At 51.0% G+C, this 16014-nt stretch overlaps 1 protein-coding gene across 1 annotated transcript in view; it reads left to right on the forward strand.

Moving 5' to 3' along the window:
* Positions 1–16014, forward strand: part of LOC113907239 (sodium/glucose cotransporter 1-like) — a 44910-nt gene that overhangs the window by 15687 nt on the left and 13209 nt on the right. The window contains exons 7-10 of the mRNA XM_027566135.1: positions 2057–2277; positions 9651–9786; positions 12301–12408; positions 13527–13677. Of these exons, the coding sequence (XP_027421936.1) occupies positions 2057–2277; positions 9651–9786; positions 12301–12408; positions 13527–13677 (616 nt within the window). The remainder of the gene's footprint in view (positions 1–2056; positions 2278–9650; positions 9787–12300; positions 12409–13526; positions 13678–16014) is intronic.

Raw genomic sequence — 16014 nt, forward strand, 5'->3', positions numbered from 1 at the left:
GCAGGGAGCCGCCAGGCCCCGCCTCCTTTCTCGTCTGCAGTGAAGCTCTGGCTGCACCACCGTTAGATACTCCCTGTCTCCTGTTTGGTGGATACTTCTTGTCATCCTAACAAGGTTCCCTTCTGTTCCTAGTTTGCTAAGATTATCATGAGCAGGTTTTGAACTGTATCAAATGTTTTTTCTGCATCTGCTTAGGTGATCAGATTATTTTTTTCCTTTTTCTGTTAACATAGCACATTAGATTAACTTGGTTTTGAATGTTAACCTTGCATTCCTGGATTTGTCAAGAAATCCCTCAATTTCCTCTCCGAAGTGGCAGTTTTAACTACATTCTCAGAAACGTGTGAGAATGTGTGTTTCCTAACCTCCCATCTAACACCTGATGTCTTAGGACTTTTTAAAAATACGCCCAGGAACTTCCCTGGCAGTCCACTGGCTAACGCTCTCCCCTGTCAGTGCAGGGGGCCTGGGCTCAGTCCCTGCTCAGGGAACTAGACCCACACGCAGCAACTACAAAGATCACGCGTGCCGCAACTAAGACCCAGTACAGCCACAGAAACGCATAACATCTTAAAACTGATAAAAATAGGCCTAATAGTGAAGGGGCGGAAGTGTCTCATTTTGTTTTAATCTGAATTCTCCGGACACGAGTGAGGTTGGGCGTCCTCTCCCACACTCAACGGCCGTCGGACTCCTGCTCTGTGAATTGCACGTTCGTGTTCACTGACGGATTTCTTTCCCGTAGTTTTCCTTGGCTGTGGATGTGTGAATCCTTCATACATGGTGCAAATTTCTTCTTGCAGTCTAACAAATTTTTTATTTGGTTTCCGTCATATAAATTTGAAAATTTAACATCACATTTATCAACCTCTCTTTTCTTTCTGTGCTTTGTTTAAGAATGTTCTACTCCCTCACCCAACTTCATAAAGATACTTTTCCTGTTTTCTTCTAATATCTGCGTGGCTTTGTAGCTCACCTTTTAAAAATCCCCATGGAGATTGTTTTTAGAAATACCATGAAGTGTCTTACTCATTTTATAGTCACTCAGTATCTTTCATTGACTAGTCTTGACTCCAAATGATTCGGGATCCATTTCAAAATTCAAAGGAACTTGGTTTATTATGCCAAAGCCCTGGGTTAGGAAGATCCCCTGGAGAAGGGAAAGGCTACCCACTCCCGTGTTCTGGCCTGGAGAATCCACGGACTATAACCCCTGGGGTTGCAGAATCAGACCCGACTAAGTGACTTCCACTTTCACAGGGTGTTTTTTAGTTATGTGGGTGGGATTACGTGTGTTTTAGTGCCTTTTAAAGACATTTTTATTTAATAATAAGGTTTTACACTGGTTAGGATACAGAGGAAGAAATGCTTTGAGCACTGAGGAGAATCCCAAACATGAAGTCTCACAAACATTTTGCCAGGATGGCAGGAAAATGAATGTTAATTTCTGATTTAGTCGAGATTCTTTGAGTAACTTGTGATAAAACTCTAGTTCAAAGCCAGTTGAAGCAAATTAAGTACTTCCTTGACTCACATGACTGGAAATTCCAGGGCATCTTACTTTTGAGCATGGCTTGACCCAGGCTTCTGTAAGAGCCAGGTGGACAAAAGGACCTCACACTCCCATTCTTGCTTAGCACCCCAAAGCAAGGAAGCAGGCATTTTTGGTGCCTTAAGCAGAAGGCTCCTGGGACAAGTTCTGTTTAAATTAGTTGGGCCTGGGTCTCAAGTCCATTCCTGACACGTCAGCTGCCCGGGGACAGGGAGCACTGGCCAGGCCTAGGTCACATGCCAGATCAGAATGCATGGTGGACGGTTTGACAAGGCCCACCTGAGCCATGCAGGGTGGAGTGCAACTGGAGAGAGGGATCTGTCCCCAGCAGCAGGAGGACGGGGAGCCGGGCACTTGACCCTGTGTCCACTCTGCTCTGCTCTCACCTTGGAGGAGGGGGTCTCTTCTCTTAGCACGCACAGTGTCGGCTACTGTCGTGTCGCACGTTGCTGTCTCGGCTCCTGTGCAGTTGAAGGTACTGAGCGACTGTGTGGTGTTTTCAAGCCTTTAACGAGATAGGCGGATACCAGGAGCTAGAGAGCAGGTACCCGGAGGCCAAGCCGACCGTCACCCGGGAAGGGAACTGGACCGCCCCGATGGAGTGCTTCGTACCGCGTGCGGACGCCTTCCACGTTTTCCGAGACCCCGTCACCGGAGACGTCCCCTGGCCTGGGGTCGTCTTTGGCCTCTCCACCATTTCCTTGTACTACTGGTGCACCGACCAGGTAACGAGACAGGTGGCGCTGATGGGTCTGCGGCCGGTGGGGGCGGGGGTGGGGGGTGACCTCAGGCAGGCTTCCCTCCCAGCCTCATGCGGTGCCCAGATGCCGCAGCACCGTGCGCTGTCTAAAAGAGGTCTCTAAAATTTGGGAAAAAAGTTTAATGTGGCAGTTAAAAAAAAAAGGTGGTGGTGGAGGACTTCCTGGTGGTTCATTGGTTGAGACTCTGCCTTCCAATGCAGGAGACGTGGGTTCCACCCCTGGATGGGGAACTAAGATCCCACATGCTGTGGGGTATGGCCAAAAAACTTTTAAAAAACTTTTTAAAATGTAGCATGTTTGAAAAATAATAATACAATTTTAAAAAGGGGTCTCTCTCCCAGTCCCATCTGTAGCACAGCACCTGTTTTCACTTCTTCTTCTTCCCTCTCATTATCTGCAAAGCACAATTTTTTGCTCATGAAAAATGTCAGTTTTCCTAAAAATTAAATGCTGCTAATCAGTATTTCAGTTGGATTTTTTGGTCAGGACTCAAAGCTTACTCTAAAGATGACATGGTTCTATCAGTGGTCGATCACTGAGTTGTGAAATGTTCATACGGTGGAAGGGCAATAAAGAGAAGGAAGTGCAGCTGCACAGCACGCCGGGAGCGAGCCTCTGGAGCAGAAGGCCAGGGGCTGTGCGGTCATGCTCACCGAGTGGAGCACGGGCAGTGCCGATTACCTCGTTTCAGCCCACACAATTAAGTAGCAAAAGACTAAAGAAAAGCAAGGAGGAAATAAGATGGTCGGTAAAGCAGTCATTTCTGAAGCAAGGGGAAGAGCTGAGGTTAAAAAGAAGCGCACATGACAGCGTTCCCGACAATCATTGAAAAGTGGAAATGACCCAGATATCCACCAAGGAGTGAATGAACAAAACGCGTGCCTGTGTGTGGGAATATTATTCAGCCATAAAAAGAAATGAAATTCTGTTACATGCTATGTGTTTGATGAATCTAAGAACGTTATGCTCAGTGAAAGAAGCCAGGCTCAGCGGTTCACCTGTTGTATGATTCCTTTTATATGAAACATTCAGAACAGGCAAATCCATGGAGACAAAAATCCAATTAGTGCCTCACAGGGGACGAGTGGAGGAGGAATGGAGAGTGACCACTTCTGTGGGCCTGGGTGTTGTTCTGGGTCACGAGAAGGTCTTGACATTGTAAAGAGGTGGAGATGGTGCGACATTGGGAGGCACCAACCGCTGCTGAACTGTTTACTTTAAATGGTAATCACAGAGGCTTCCCCGACAGGCCAGGGGCTAAGACGCCTCATCTCCAGGGCAGGGGCACAAGATTGATGCCTGGCTGGGAAACAGATCCCACATGCTGCACAGCATGCCCGAAAGTAGAAGATGAACGGATAGTTATACGCTACGTGAATTTTACCTTGATATTTAAAAACAGGATCATGGAGAGAGGCTTCTGGGGCTCAGCAGAGTTGCACCTCTTGAATTGGGTGGTGGCTCCACGGTAACGGAACTACAGCGCTCCATAACGTGCTATAGCATGCGTCCGTGTGTGATATCACAGTAAAAAGGGTTTAAGCCTTTTATGAAAGGGGATGTCACAGATAGCTAACCCGAGGTTGAAAATGAAGAACAAAGTGGGAGAACTTGCCGGACCAGATATTTAAACATCGACAAAGTTGCAGTAACGCAAGCAGTTTGAAATTCCCAGGAATCGACATACAGACCAACAGAGCAAAGAGCTCAGAGACAGACTCACATACTTGCAGGGATTTAACATATGTTCTGGAGGCTCCACCAATCAACAGGGGAGACTTCCAGTGAATTAAAGACTTAACTGTGAAAAGGAAACCCATACTCTAATAAGGGAAGGCAACACTGGTGAATACTTTATTAGTTGTGGGGAGTGCAAGTCATAGCGGTTTGACCACGTTGCACGGAGGGTGTTTCTAACAAAGACGCTCTAGACAAAGTTGACGGATGATGGGCCAGAGGAGACCATTAGAAATGTTTGCAGTGAGCGGCAGACTAATAGCAAACCCATAAGAAAAAGGCACTCCAGCAGCCACACAGCCACGGGGGCAAAAGACAGTGACAGGCAATTTGTAGAAAATGAAATATAGCCCAGTATTATCAGGGGAGTGCAATTTAAAACCACAATGAGACTGGCAAAAATCGGGAAGCCTGATGATGCCAAGCTCTGGGGAGGACGTGGATGTATAGGGGTCCTCGTGCGGTTCTGGTGAGAGTGCAGATCGGGGTAGCCTGCTCTGGAGGACTGCGTGTTGAATCAAGTCTGGTATGCTGTGCTCTGTGACCAAGCAGGCATGTTCCCCAGAATGCACCCCCAAATCCTCATCCAGGTTCACGAGGGACCACGTGAGGCCTTGATGACCGCATCGATCGCACTGAGGTGGGAGGATGAGACTGGCTTGGGTGGCGGGGGAAGCTAACACTGGGGACTGCTTCGCACCTGTCAGCCGCGGGGCCGCCGTGCCCAGAGCCGCACTGACGGAGCGCCAAGCTGTGCGGACTGGAGGGCCCGGAAGCCGGAAGAGCGCCCGCGCCCCGCGTGCTCTGTGATGCGGCGCAGCCTTGTTGCTTGTATTCCTCCTCTTCTGCTTATCACGTGTCTCGTTATGCTGCCTTGCCTCGAAGACGAGAAAAATCCTTCTGTAAAAGATAGAAAACAGGCGGGAACCTAACCACCACGGCAAGAAACCCCCATAGTTCACAAAACCGAGGTGTTAGATACCAAACACAAAATACGCATATAAGGAAGTGAAAGTGGACCTGAAAACATGAACACACAATTCCATCAAAAATGACCAGTGAGATTTAAAACTCAAACTCCTGGAAATGCAAAATATCCTTGTTGAAATGTAAAATTCAGTAACTGTTAAGATAACAGTTAAACATAGCTGAAGGAAAGAGTTAGCAACCTGGAAGAGAGAACTGAAGCAGTTGCCCTAACAGCACAAAAAAAGTGTGAACGAGAGACTGTGACATGGATGACAGAATTGAAATACTTCCTTCAGATTCCAGGAGGAAAGAGGAGAAGCAATATTTGAAGAGAAAATAACTGAGAATTTTTACAGTCGTCGTAACAGCAGGACTCTTCAGATTCAGGAATCACAGTGACTCCCGTGCAAATCGACACAGAGTCACCTCTTGGTGAATAGACTTAGTAGCAGCATAACCTGAGGGAGAGGAGGAAACCTTTCGAAGGACTGAGGAAGATGCCCACTTTCAATTAGGTGCCCAGCTAAGTATTACTCAGAAGCCATCAATGCAAAGAAATAGAGGAAAACAACAGAATGGGAAAGACTAGGGATCTCTTCAAGAAAATCAGAGATACCAAAGGAACATTTCATGCAAAGATGGGCTCGATAAAGGACAGAAATGGTATGGACCTAACAGAAGCAGAAGGTATTAAGAAGAAATGGCAAGAATACACAGAAGAACTGTACAAAAAAGATCTTCACGACCCAGATAATCACGATGGTATGATCACTGACCTAGAGCCAGACATCCTGGAATGTGAAGTCAAGTGGGCCTTAGAAAGCATCACTACGAACAAAGCTAGTGGAGGTGATGGAATTCCAGTTGAGCTATTCCAAATCCTGAAAGATGATGCTGTGAAAGTGCTGCACGCAATATGCCAGCAAATTTGGAAAACTCAGCAGTGGCCACAGGACTGGAAGAGGTCAGTTTTCATTCCAATCCCAAAGAAAGGCAATGCCAGAGAGTGCTCAAACTACCGCACAATTGCACTCATCTCACACGCTAGTAAAGTAATGCTCAAAATTCTCCAAGCCAGGCTTCAGCAATACGTGAACCATGAACTTCCTGATGTTCAAGCTGGTTTTAGAAAAGGCAGAGGAACCAGAGATCAAATTGCCAACATCCGCTGGATCATGGAAAAAGCAAGAGAGTTCCAGAAAAACATCTATTTCTGCTTTATTGACTATGCCAAAGCCTTTGACTGTGTGGATCACAATAAACTGTGGAAAATTCTGAAAGAGATGGGAATACCAGAACACCTGATCTGCCTCTTGAGAAATGTGTATGCAGGTCAGGAAGCAACAGTTAGAACTGGACATGGAACAACAGACTGGTTCCAAATAGGAAAAGGAGTTCGTCAAGGCTGTATATTGTCACCCTGTTTATTTAACTTATATGCAGAGTACATCATGAGAAACGCTGGACTGGAATAAACACAAACTGGAATCAAGATTGCCGGGAGAAATATCAATAACCTCAGATATGCAGATGACCCCACCCTTATGACAGAAAGTGAAGAGGAACTCAAAAGTCTCTTGATGAAAGTGAAAGTGGAGAATGAAAAAGTTGGCTTAAAGCTCAACATTCAGAAAACAAAGATCATGGTATCCGGTCCCACCACTTCATGGGAAGTAGATGGGGAAACAGTGGAAACAGTGTCAGACTTTATTTTTCTGGGCTCCAAAATCACTACAGATGGTGACTGCAGCCATGAAATTAAAGATGCTTACTCCTTGTAAAGAAAGTTATGACCAACCTAGATAGCATATTCAAAAGCAGAGACGTTACCTTACCAACAAAAGTTCGTCTAGTCAAGGCTATGGTTTTTCCAGTAGTCGTGTATGGATGTGAGAGTTGGACTGTGAAGAAGGCTGAGTGCAGAAGAATTGATGCTTTCAAACTGTGGTGTTGGAGAAGACTCTTGAGTGTCCCTTGGACTGCAAGGAGATCCAACCAGTCCATCCTGAAGGAGATCAGCCCTGGGATTTCTTTGGAAGGAATGATGCTGAAGCTGAAACTCCAGTACTTTGGCCACCTCATGAGAAGAGTTGACTCATTGGAAAAGACTCTGATGCTGGGAGGGATTGGGGGCAGGAGGAGAAGGGGACGACAGAGGATGAGATGGCTGAATGGCATCACCGACTCGATGGACATGAGTCTGAGTGAACTCCGGGAGTTGGTGATGGACAGGGAGGCCTGGCGTGCTGCGATTCATGGGGTCGCAGAGAGTCAGACACGACTGAGCGACTGATCTGATCTGATCTGAGGGCAAAATAAAGTCGTACTGGGACTATCCTGGTAGTCCAGTGGCTGAGCCTCCACTCTCCCAATGCAGGGGGCCCAGGTTCAGTCCCTAGTCTGGGAACTAGATCCCACATGCTGCAACTAAGACTCAGCACAGCCAAATCAATATTTTAAACATAATAAAAGTAAAGGCATAACCGTCCCTAGATACTGAACGAGGTGCATAAGGGAAAAGGGAGTCCTGGAGAGCAGAAGGATGGCTAGAGATGCTGGCCAGCACACGCACAGATCTAAAGCAGTGCCTGAAAGTCATTGTACTTATGCTCACGGGAAGTAAAACAGACAGAGCTAAACTCGGAGACCACAGTTGGAGTTAAATCTGTCTGTGCGCCTGAAATTGTTGAGTGTGCGAATACTGGTTTTCTTTAGATATGAAGTTGTATCCATGTTAAAATTTTACAGGTAATTATTAAAAGCATTAAAGTAGAATCTCTAACTTCCAAACAAGTAAAGAAAATGATTTAAGAAAAAATTTTATTTAAAAAAGAGGCAAAGAAATGGACAGAAGGAAAACTGTTTTCCTTTGCCTACCGCTGTGGATGGTGACTGTAGCCAAGAAATCAGAAGACTCCTGCTTCTTGGAAGGAAAGCTATGACAAACCTAGATAGTATATTAAAAAGCAGAGACATCACTTTGCCAGCAAAGATCTGTATAGTCAAGGGTATGGTCTTTCCAGTAATCACGTATAGATGTGAGAGTTGAAAACTAAGGAAGGCAGAGCACCACAGAATTGATGCTCTCGAACTATGGTGCTGGAGAAGACTGGAGAGTCCTTTGGACAGGAAGGAGATCCAACCAGTCAGTCCTAGAGGAAATCAACCCTGAATGTTCATTGGAAGGACTGATACTGAAACTGAAGCTCCACCACTTTGACCACCTGATGTGAAGAACTGACTCACTGGAAAAGACCCTGATGCTGGGAAAGGTTGAGGGCAGTAGGAGAAGGGGACGACAGAGGATGAGATGGTTGAAGGGCATCATTGACTCAGTGGACATGAGTCTGAGCAAACCAGGAGATGGTGAAGGACAGGGAAGCCTGGTGTGCTGCAGTCCATGGGGTCGCAAAGTTAGACACAACTTACTGACTGAACAACAGTGCCCGCCGTTTTAAACAAGAGTTTGTCCATCGCCCCACTTAGTGACACATGACCACCTACGTGAGTGCTGAGGGCTTTCTGCATGCAACGACTTCATGCCTCACGGCTGTCCTGTCCTCAGAATAAGAGTTGGCTTCGGCCCCAGCCCTCCTCCCGCCCCTCGCTTAGAGCCCATCTCTTCTGTGCGCAGGGCTAAGCTGACAAGGGAAGTGTAGCCCAGCAGCCCAGCAGCGGCCCCCAGGGCGCCGGGGGCCGGGCAGCAGGATGCCGCCTGGCCCCCTGAGAAGCAGTGCCTGTTGCATGAGGCAGGACCACTCTGGGTTCTTCGTCCTACTCATAAAGTAATGCATTTGGAAAAGCAAGAAAGCATTAGAGAAAAACAGGAAAATCCTACCCGTCAGGATTAGCCGCTGTCGCCGCCCTGGTTTACCCCGTGGACTTTCTCTAGGCACAGAGTCACGGTGTCAGCGGCTCTGCTGCACTCTGTGCTTTTTAGTCAGCGTCACACTCCGGGCGTTTCTCCCCATTATTTCAGTATGCCTTAGCACATCATTTCAGCTCCTACCGAATGCTGCCTCTTCTCGATGCAGCACACCACGTCTGCGTGTTCTTTCTCACGTGCTTCTCCATCTGCCCGCGTGCGCTCCTGCTTGGGCTGAGCGCACACCGCCTCTTAGAGCGCCGTGACACAGGCCGTGATGTGCCCCCAGGAGACTTCGCATGTCAGGGTCTACACTGGCTGGTTTCTGCTGAGACGAGTGAGGTTGGCCCTAGCTCTGAACGCCCATTTGTTGCGAGGGACGCACCTGTGCTGGGACTGATGTCACGGGCAGAGGCGCTCTGTGTCCTCTGGGCGGGAGTCTCGTCCTTGCCGGCGGCAGCTGGTAAACGCCGCACCACTGCGCTGGGCGTGCAGCTCTAGCAATGAGGCCAAGGGCAGGCTGCCCCCATCCGCTCGGGCAGCTGTGCACTGAGCAGGACGCGCTGCTCTGTCACACGTGTCTCCTGAGGCCCTGCGTGCCCAGGGGCGCCGGACGAGTGGGGTGAGTGGTCGGCACCCCACTTCCCGCCCCAGGGCACCCCCTGCTGCTGCTGCAGGTCCCAGCTGTCCTGTCCTGTCTGTGCAGAGGCAGCCCAGGCTCACACAGTCTGAGAAAGCCCCCCGTGCCCCCGCGTTTCCTCTGCAGATCTTCGTCCAGGGCTGCCTGGCTGGGAAGAACTTGTCCCACGTGAAGGGCGGCTGCGTCCTGTGCGGGTTCCTGAAGCTGTTGCCCATGTTCAGCATCGTCATGCCAGGGATGATCAGCCGTGTCCTGTACACAGGTAACTCCTGCTCTGCTGCGCTCGCTCACACTGAGCGACTTCCTGGCTCTCCGGCCTCGGGAGGGCCTGGGGCTGTCAGGTCCCCCGCAGCCTGCTGGTGTCAGGGAGCCCCAGGGTGCTTTCTTGGGGGCGATGGGTTTAGATGAGGGGCGTGGCTGAGCAGAAGTCTGGCAGGGACTGTGGAGGCAGGTGGCAAGAGAGAAATGGCAGAGGGGCACATCGGCAGGGGGGAGAGGCTGACGCTGCCTGCAGCCGCGGCTGGGTCTGTGTGGGGCTGAGGCCCGGCCTTGGGGAGGCCGCCGTGGGCGACACGTGCGAGCCCTCCTGGGTGCCAGGTGCGTCAGCCTCTCAGCCCAGGGGCGGCATGTGTGGAACCCCAGAACAACCCACGTTCTTTCCATTCAGCACCACGCAAACGTCCCCGCTTCCATGAAGAAGCGTCCTAATTTTGTGATGTCCCTTACCCAACTCCAGCCCCGTTTCACTGGCTGCACTGCCTCTGGGCACGAGGTCTGTTTATCCCTTACACCTTTATGGGGAGAAGGCACGGCAGCCCACTCCAGCATTCTTGCCCGGAGAACCCCACGGACAGAGGAGCCTGGCAGGCTGCAGTCCTCGGGGTCACATAGAGTCGGACACGACCGAGCGACGAACGCGTGCTACACCTTCATGGCGCACGTACTCCGACAGCGCGGCCACTGGGCAGAGGCGCCGCTCCCTCGAGTCTTCTGCCGCGGTGTTCTGCCGCAGTGTCCGACAGCCCCGGCAGACCAAGGGGCACGTGCGGGAGACGTGGCTCAGCGTGGTCCAGCCGCCAGTCTGCCCCAGAGACTTGCTGCTCTTAGCGCTGACTCCTTCCAGTCCTGGCAGAGAGGCGTGCTCCATCCCCGCATCCCAGGCCTGCTCTCTGGCTGTCAGGCGGCGCTTTCTGGAGCCTCATAGGTGGTGCCCCCTCAGAGGGTAGAAAACAGGCCCCATGGGACTTCCCTTGTGGCCCAGTGGTTAAGACGCTGCCCTCCAGCATAGGTTCGGTCCCTGGTCAGGGAGCTGAGATCCCCGGTGCCTCTCAGCCAGAAAACCAAAACACAAACAGAAGTAGTGTCGTAACACATTCAGTGAAGACTTCAAAAAATGATCCGCGTTAAAAAAAAAGTTTGTAAACTATATAAAAAAAAATAGTCCCCTCCTCCATGCTCCCTAGGACCCGAGTCCCCTGGGCTTGGCAGCCTGCCTCCACAGTCCCCCTGCACAGCACAGACCACCCCACCTATTGAGGAGGAAGACTGGGCAGAATCCTGCAACTCCTGGACTCTAGAGGTGGCTTGGGGGGTGGTGGAGGGCAGCAGGATGCAGGAAGAGCCAGCCTCCCCAGCCCGCCCCCCCCACCTCTACCTACCCACCAGGTGCCCTGGGGACTGCACTGGGGCCTGGGAGGCGAGGGCCTGGGACCACTTGTTCTCAGTCCTAGAAAGAGCCAGACTCTGCGATGGTATCCACACGCCTGGGATTTGAATAGAGCCAGAGGGGCGCTCAGCACGAAAGCTGGGCCTCCACCCGCTTCCTGGGAGAGGGTGGCTTTCCAGTAACGCGAAGGCCTCTGGCCTAGATTCTGGGTCTCAGGCGGCCAGAGCCGGGGTTTGCACGCCCCCACGTTGGTGGTTCGTCAGTCTGGTCTGCTGTGGCGGTCCCCGTGTTCATTAGGGCTCTAGACTGAAAATGATGTGCGTTTTACCTCCTTTGAGCTGGCCTTCTCGCAGTCTCTCTCTGCTGTGAGTTGACCACCAGTGGCGCCAGGCTTCCAGCCTCCAGCCCAGAAAGCCCCGGAAAGAGTGCTTCCTTTCTGCGCCTGGGCATAAATGCCAGGCGAGCCTCAGGGAGCCCACTTGAGTGGCAGGGGCTGGTCCCTGTGGGGGAAGGCATGTCCAGAATGGCCAGGGGCCCGGGGGCCCTTCTCGGACCACACTGAGGGGGACTGGGGGCCTGCTGGCCGGGGGTGGGGCCAGGCAGAGGACAAGCTGCCCCTTGGTTTTCCCGTGCTCCCCCGACCTCCCCTGTGAAACTGCTTGCTCTCCGAGTGAATCTAGGCCTACCTGCCTCTTCCTAGTCCACGAGGATTCCTCGTTTCTGCTTTTCTCTCAGGTGGTAGCTTTTTATCCCATTTAAGCTCTCGATGGCCCATCACTTTCCCTTATTTACTTGCCTTTGTCCACATTTCTCCCCACACCCTCTGAAATAACAGCCCCTGCGAGACGAAGGGAGAAGGTCGAGTGGCCCTCCAGTCAGTGTGAGGCTGAATTATTGTTTGCTTTTCCAACACCCGACTGGGTTACCGGAAGGCTTGTTGGGGTCTCAGGACTGGCTGCGGGTTAAACGGTGAACTGGCAGAAGCCCCGCCTCCCCCGACTTCCACCCTGAGCCCCTGGTGAGCCGGGCCCCGTGCTGGTGCGACCATCCCTCCACCCCGAGCTCCTGGTGAGCCGGGCCCTGTGCTGGTGTGATTGTCTCTCTTTGCAGATGAGGTGGCGTGTGTTGTGCCTTCAGAGTGTAAGAAGTACTGTGGCATGCAGGCCAGCTGCAGCCCCATCGCCTACCCCCTGCTGGTGGTGGAGCTTCTGCCTAGCGGTAAGCAGTGGAGCTGCGCCCGGGGCCGGGAGCGGACGGTCCGAAGTAAGGGCCCCAGGGGAGGTGAGGCTGTGGCAGAGGCCCTCTGCGTCGCTGGAGCCTCGGGGCCTCCTCTTGCTTCCTCACTTGGACTCTCGGGTCTCACGGGCATCTGCACCCACCGAGCCTGTACCCTCCCCACGCTGCCACCACAGATGGTTCCTGGAGACACAGGGGAGCAAGGCGGCATCCCGCTGGCAGGGAGCTCGGGCCAGTGGGACGACAGAGGGGTGGCTTTCCTCTCACCTGCTTCCCCACTTCCAGAGGAGCCAAGCCAAGAGTACAGGCTTCTTAAAATTCCACGTTAGCTTTGTGTACCAGCAGGCCAACAACATGGAGACATTGATTCCCCTGAAATACGATGTAGACAGCTCCCACTGAAGGAAGCGCCAGCCGCCCCACAGCTCAGGAAGGAGGTTACCTGGCTTCTCCAGCTGAGCCTCTGTCTGTGCGCGGGTGCTGCGGCCTGGGCCGTGGGGCAATGGGAGGGCTGCGTGGCCTGGCCCACGTCCCTGGTGAATCGGGGTGGGGGGCACTATTGCACGGGCTCTGTTACCCGCCAGGCTCTCCTGACTGCAGGAGGGACTCACTCACAGAAGTCCCTGCTGCTGAGCAGCCTTTCAGTCCAGAAGCTGAGCTCGTCGTGTTTACAGCTAGCGTCTGCTGGGTGCTTGCCTGGTGTTGGGTGCTGTCTTCACCGTAAAAACAGCCCTGTGTGGGAAGCGCTTTTAAACCCACCTTGCAGGTGGGAACGGTGAGGCCCAGGAGCCGCGTCACTTGCTTAATGGCCTGGCCCTCTGGGTCTCATGTGTTAAAGGGGGACAGCGGTGGTTTCCTTTCTACAGGGCTGCAGGGGGGCCGTCAGGCTGATGTCCAGAGTGACCACTCTGGTTATAAGGACCCAGCCGGAGACTGCGAGGCTTGTCACCGAGCAAGGGCAGGCTTCATGCATGGACCCATCTTGGCTGGACTGCCACCCTGCGCGAGATTCAGCGTGTGGGAATGCTCCTCGGCAGGCTTCGGGCACCTCCTGGGGCGGCCGGGGAGCTGGAGGCCCAGGCGGTGTCCTTCTCCCGCAGGCGTCCGCGGCTTGGTGGTGTCCGCCCTCTGGGCCTCCCTCATGTCCTCCCTGACTGCCGTATACAGTAGTGCCAGCGCCGTGTTCACCATGGACATCTACCCCCAGATGCGGCCGACGGCCACTAAAAAGGAGCTCATGATAACAGGAAGGTGAAGTACTCCTCTAATCTCACGGGTTTCTGCTGTCAGTGAAATGATGCCCCCGATAACTCATTACGTTATACATTTAGGCTCTCAGAACTGACTCAGTAGAAAAGAGCCTGATGCTGGGAAAGATCGAAGGTGGGAGGAGAAGGCGACGACAGAGGATGAGATGGTTGGATGGCATCACCGACTCAATGGACATGAGCTTCAGTAAACTCCGGGAGTTGGTGATGGACGGGGAGGCCTGGCGTGCTGGGGCTCATGGGGTCGCAAGGAGTCGGACACGACTGAGCGACTGAGCTGAACTGTGTGTAGAGCTAGCGCTTTTACACGTGGTATGGTGCTGTTTGTTTTTGTTGCAGTTTTGCAGTGAAGATGTATTGCTTTTATAATCACAAAGGGAAGTGTTTATACTTGGGAGAAAATTAAGTGGTGAGACAGTGATAATGAGCATAGTTTATTAACGTACCCCCAAAGTAGTCCTTATGAACGAGCGTGTTTCATTATTCCAGGGTCTCTCTAAGTCCTCAGGACAGCCTTTAAAGGTAAATTTTAGTTCTTGTTCTTACTGTACAAATGGGGGTAGTGGCTCAGAAAAGGGAGCTGGTCTGCCTGACCACGTGGTAAGCAGAACTCACCCGTCTCAGGGCTACACCATCCACCAGGAGGCCACAAATGCTGGGCATAACACAGGGGTACGAACGTGCAGACATAGGCCTTGTCATCTCCGTAGGGTGACCCACCTCGAGCCCCACACGCTGAACTTGGCCTGCGTTGAACCTCAAATGCTCTCTGCGCTCCGCGCCTCTTGCTCACTGTCTTACCTGTGTGACCCCTGCAAATTGAGGTTGCTGTGACATTTTGATTAGCATTTCACTCTTTAAAAAGCACTTTTGTGAGAAACTTTAAGAAACAGATACAAGTTTTATGTAAATTGTTATAGGACATGGGGAGAAAGAGAAGACATACTCATTTTATAAAGCTCAAAATATTGATGCCAAAACCTAACAAGTACAGCACAGAAGAAATTAAAACTAAAGCCTCATCTCACTGTTAAATACCAATGCAAAAATGGTTAATAAAATAGTGGACACAAATCCAACAAAATACTAAAAAGAACAGAATGACATTTCATTGCCAGCTGTGGTTATTTTCCAGAAGTGCAAGAGTGGTTCAATATTAGAAAGTGTGGTAACACACCTCACCGTATTAATGGATCAAAAGAGGAAAATCATATATATCCAGATGATGAAAAAGTATTTCATAAAGTAGGTACCTTTCAACCCAGTAAAATATATCTGTATCACCCTAAAAATCAAGTCATGTCTGATGGAGCTAGAAAGAAAAGAGGAGAGAATGTCCCTGCTCACCGCTGTATTTATACTACCACATGTGTGAAATGCAGCGGATCATACGTGTGAATGTAGGCCTACAGGTGAAGCTAGCAGACAAAGACTTTGAAATAACCAGGGTTAATATGTACAAGAAAATAGATGCAAAGAATTGGGAACTTTCCCAAAGAATTAGAATTTGTAAAAATGAGGAGGTCTAGAATTGAAAAACAAGTATCTGAAATTAAGAACTCAGTGGTGGAGACTTCCCTGCTCGTCCAGTGGTTAAGAATCCCCCTCGCAAAGCGGGGGAGGCAGGCTTGATCCCTGGTCAGGGACCCCACATACCTCAGGGTAACTAAGCCCACGCGCTATGAAGGATCCTACGTTACACAGAGACCCTGTGCGCTGCAGCGAACAATGACGCAGCCAAACGAATGAGTTAGAAAAGAAGACAGCTCGATGGGTTAACAAGGGATTGGCTGAAGCAGAAGACACAGTAAGTGGCTTGAAAATGGGTCAGTCAGCAATATCCAAAATAAAGCATGAAGAAAAAAGGCGCACGGGGGACACAGATGGCTGTGATACGTTATGTCTCTGGGATTATATATGTGTGACCGCAGAAGCCATTTCGAAAAGATGACAACCAAGAATGTTCCAAATGTCTGGACAGCTATCCAGAGATGCAAGAAATCGCACAGATCTCCGGCAGGATAGATCCAAAGGAGACCGTACCCAGACCGTGTGGTGGTGCAGCTGCTGGAGATGGAGACAGGAGGCCTGTAGAGCAGCCAGAAGGAAGTGAATCGCATCGCCTCCAAAAGGGCGACAGAGACGCATAGTGGAGTTTTCAGCAGAAACTGTGGAGGCTGGGAGACAGTGGGATGACATCCTCAAGTGCTAGGAACACACTGCCCACCTGAAGTTCAGTACCCATCAGAATAGCCTCCAGAGTGAAAGTGAAACAAACATGTTTTCTGATAAATGCAAGTTGAGAGAATGTATTCCATTG

The sequence above is a fragment of the Bos indicus x Bos taurus genome, chromosome 17 (assembly GCF_003369695.1).
Source record: "Bos indicus x Bos taurus breed Angus x Brahman F1 hybrid chromosome 17, Bos_hybrid_MaternalHap_v2.0, whole genome shotgun sequence".
NCBI lineage: Eukaryota > Metazoa > Chordata > Mammalia > Artiodactyla > Bovidae > Bos > Bos indicus x Bos taurus.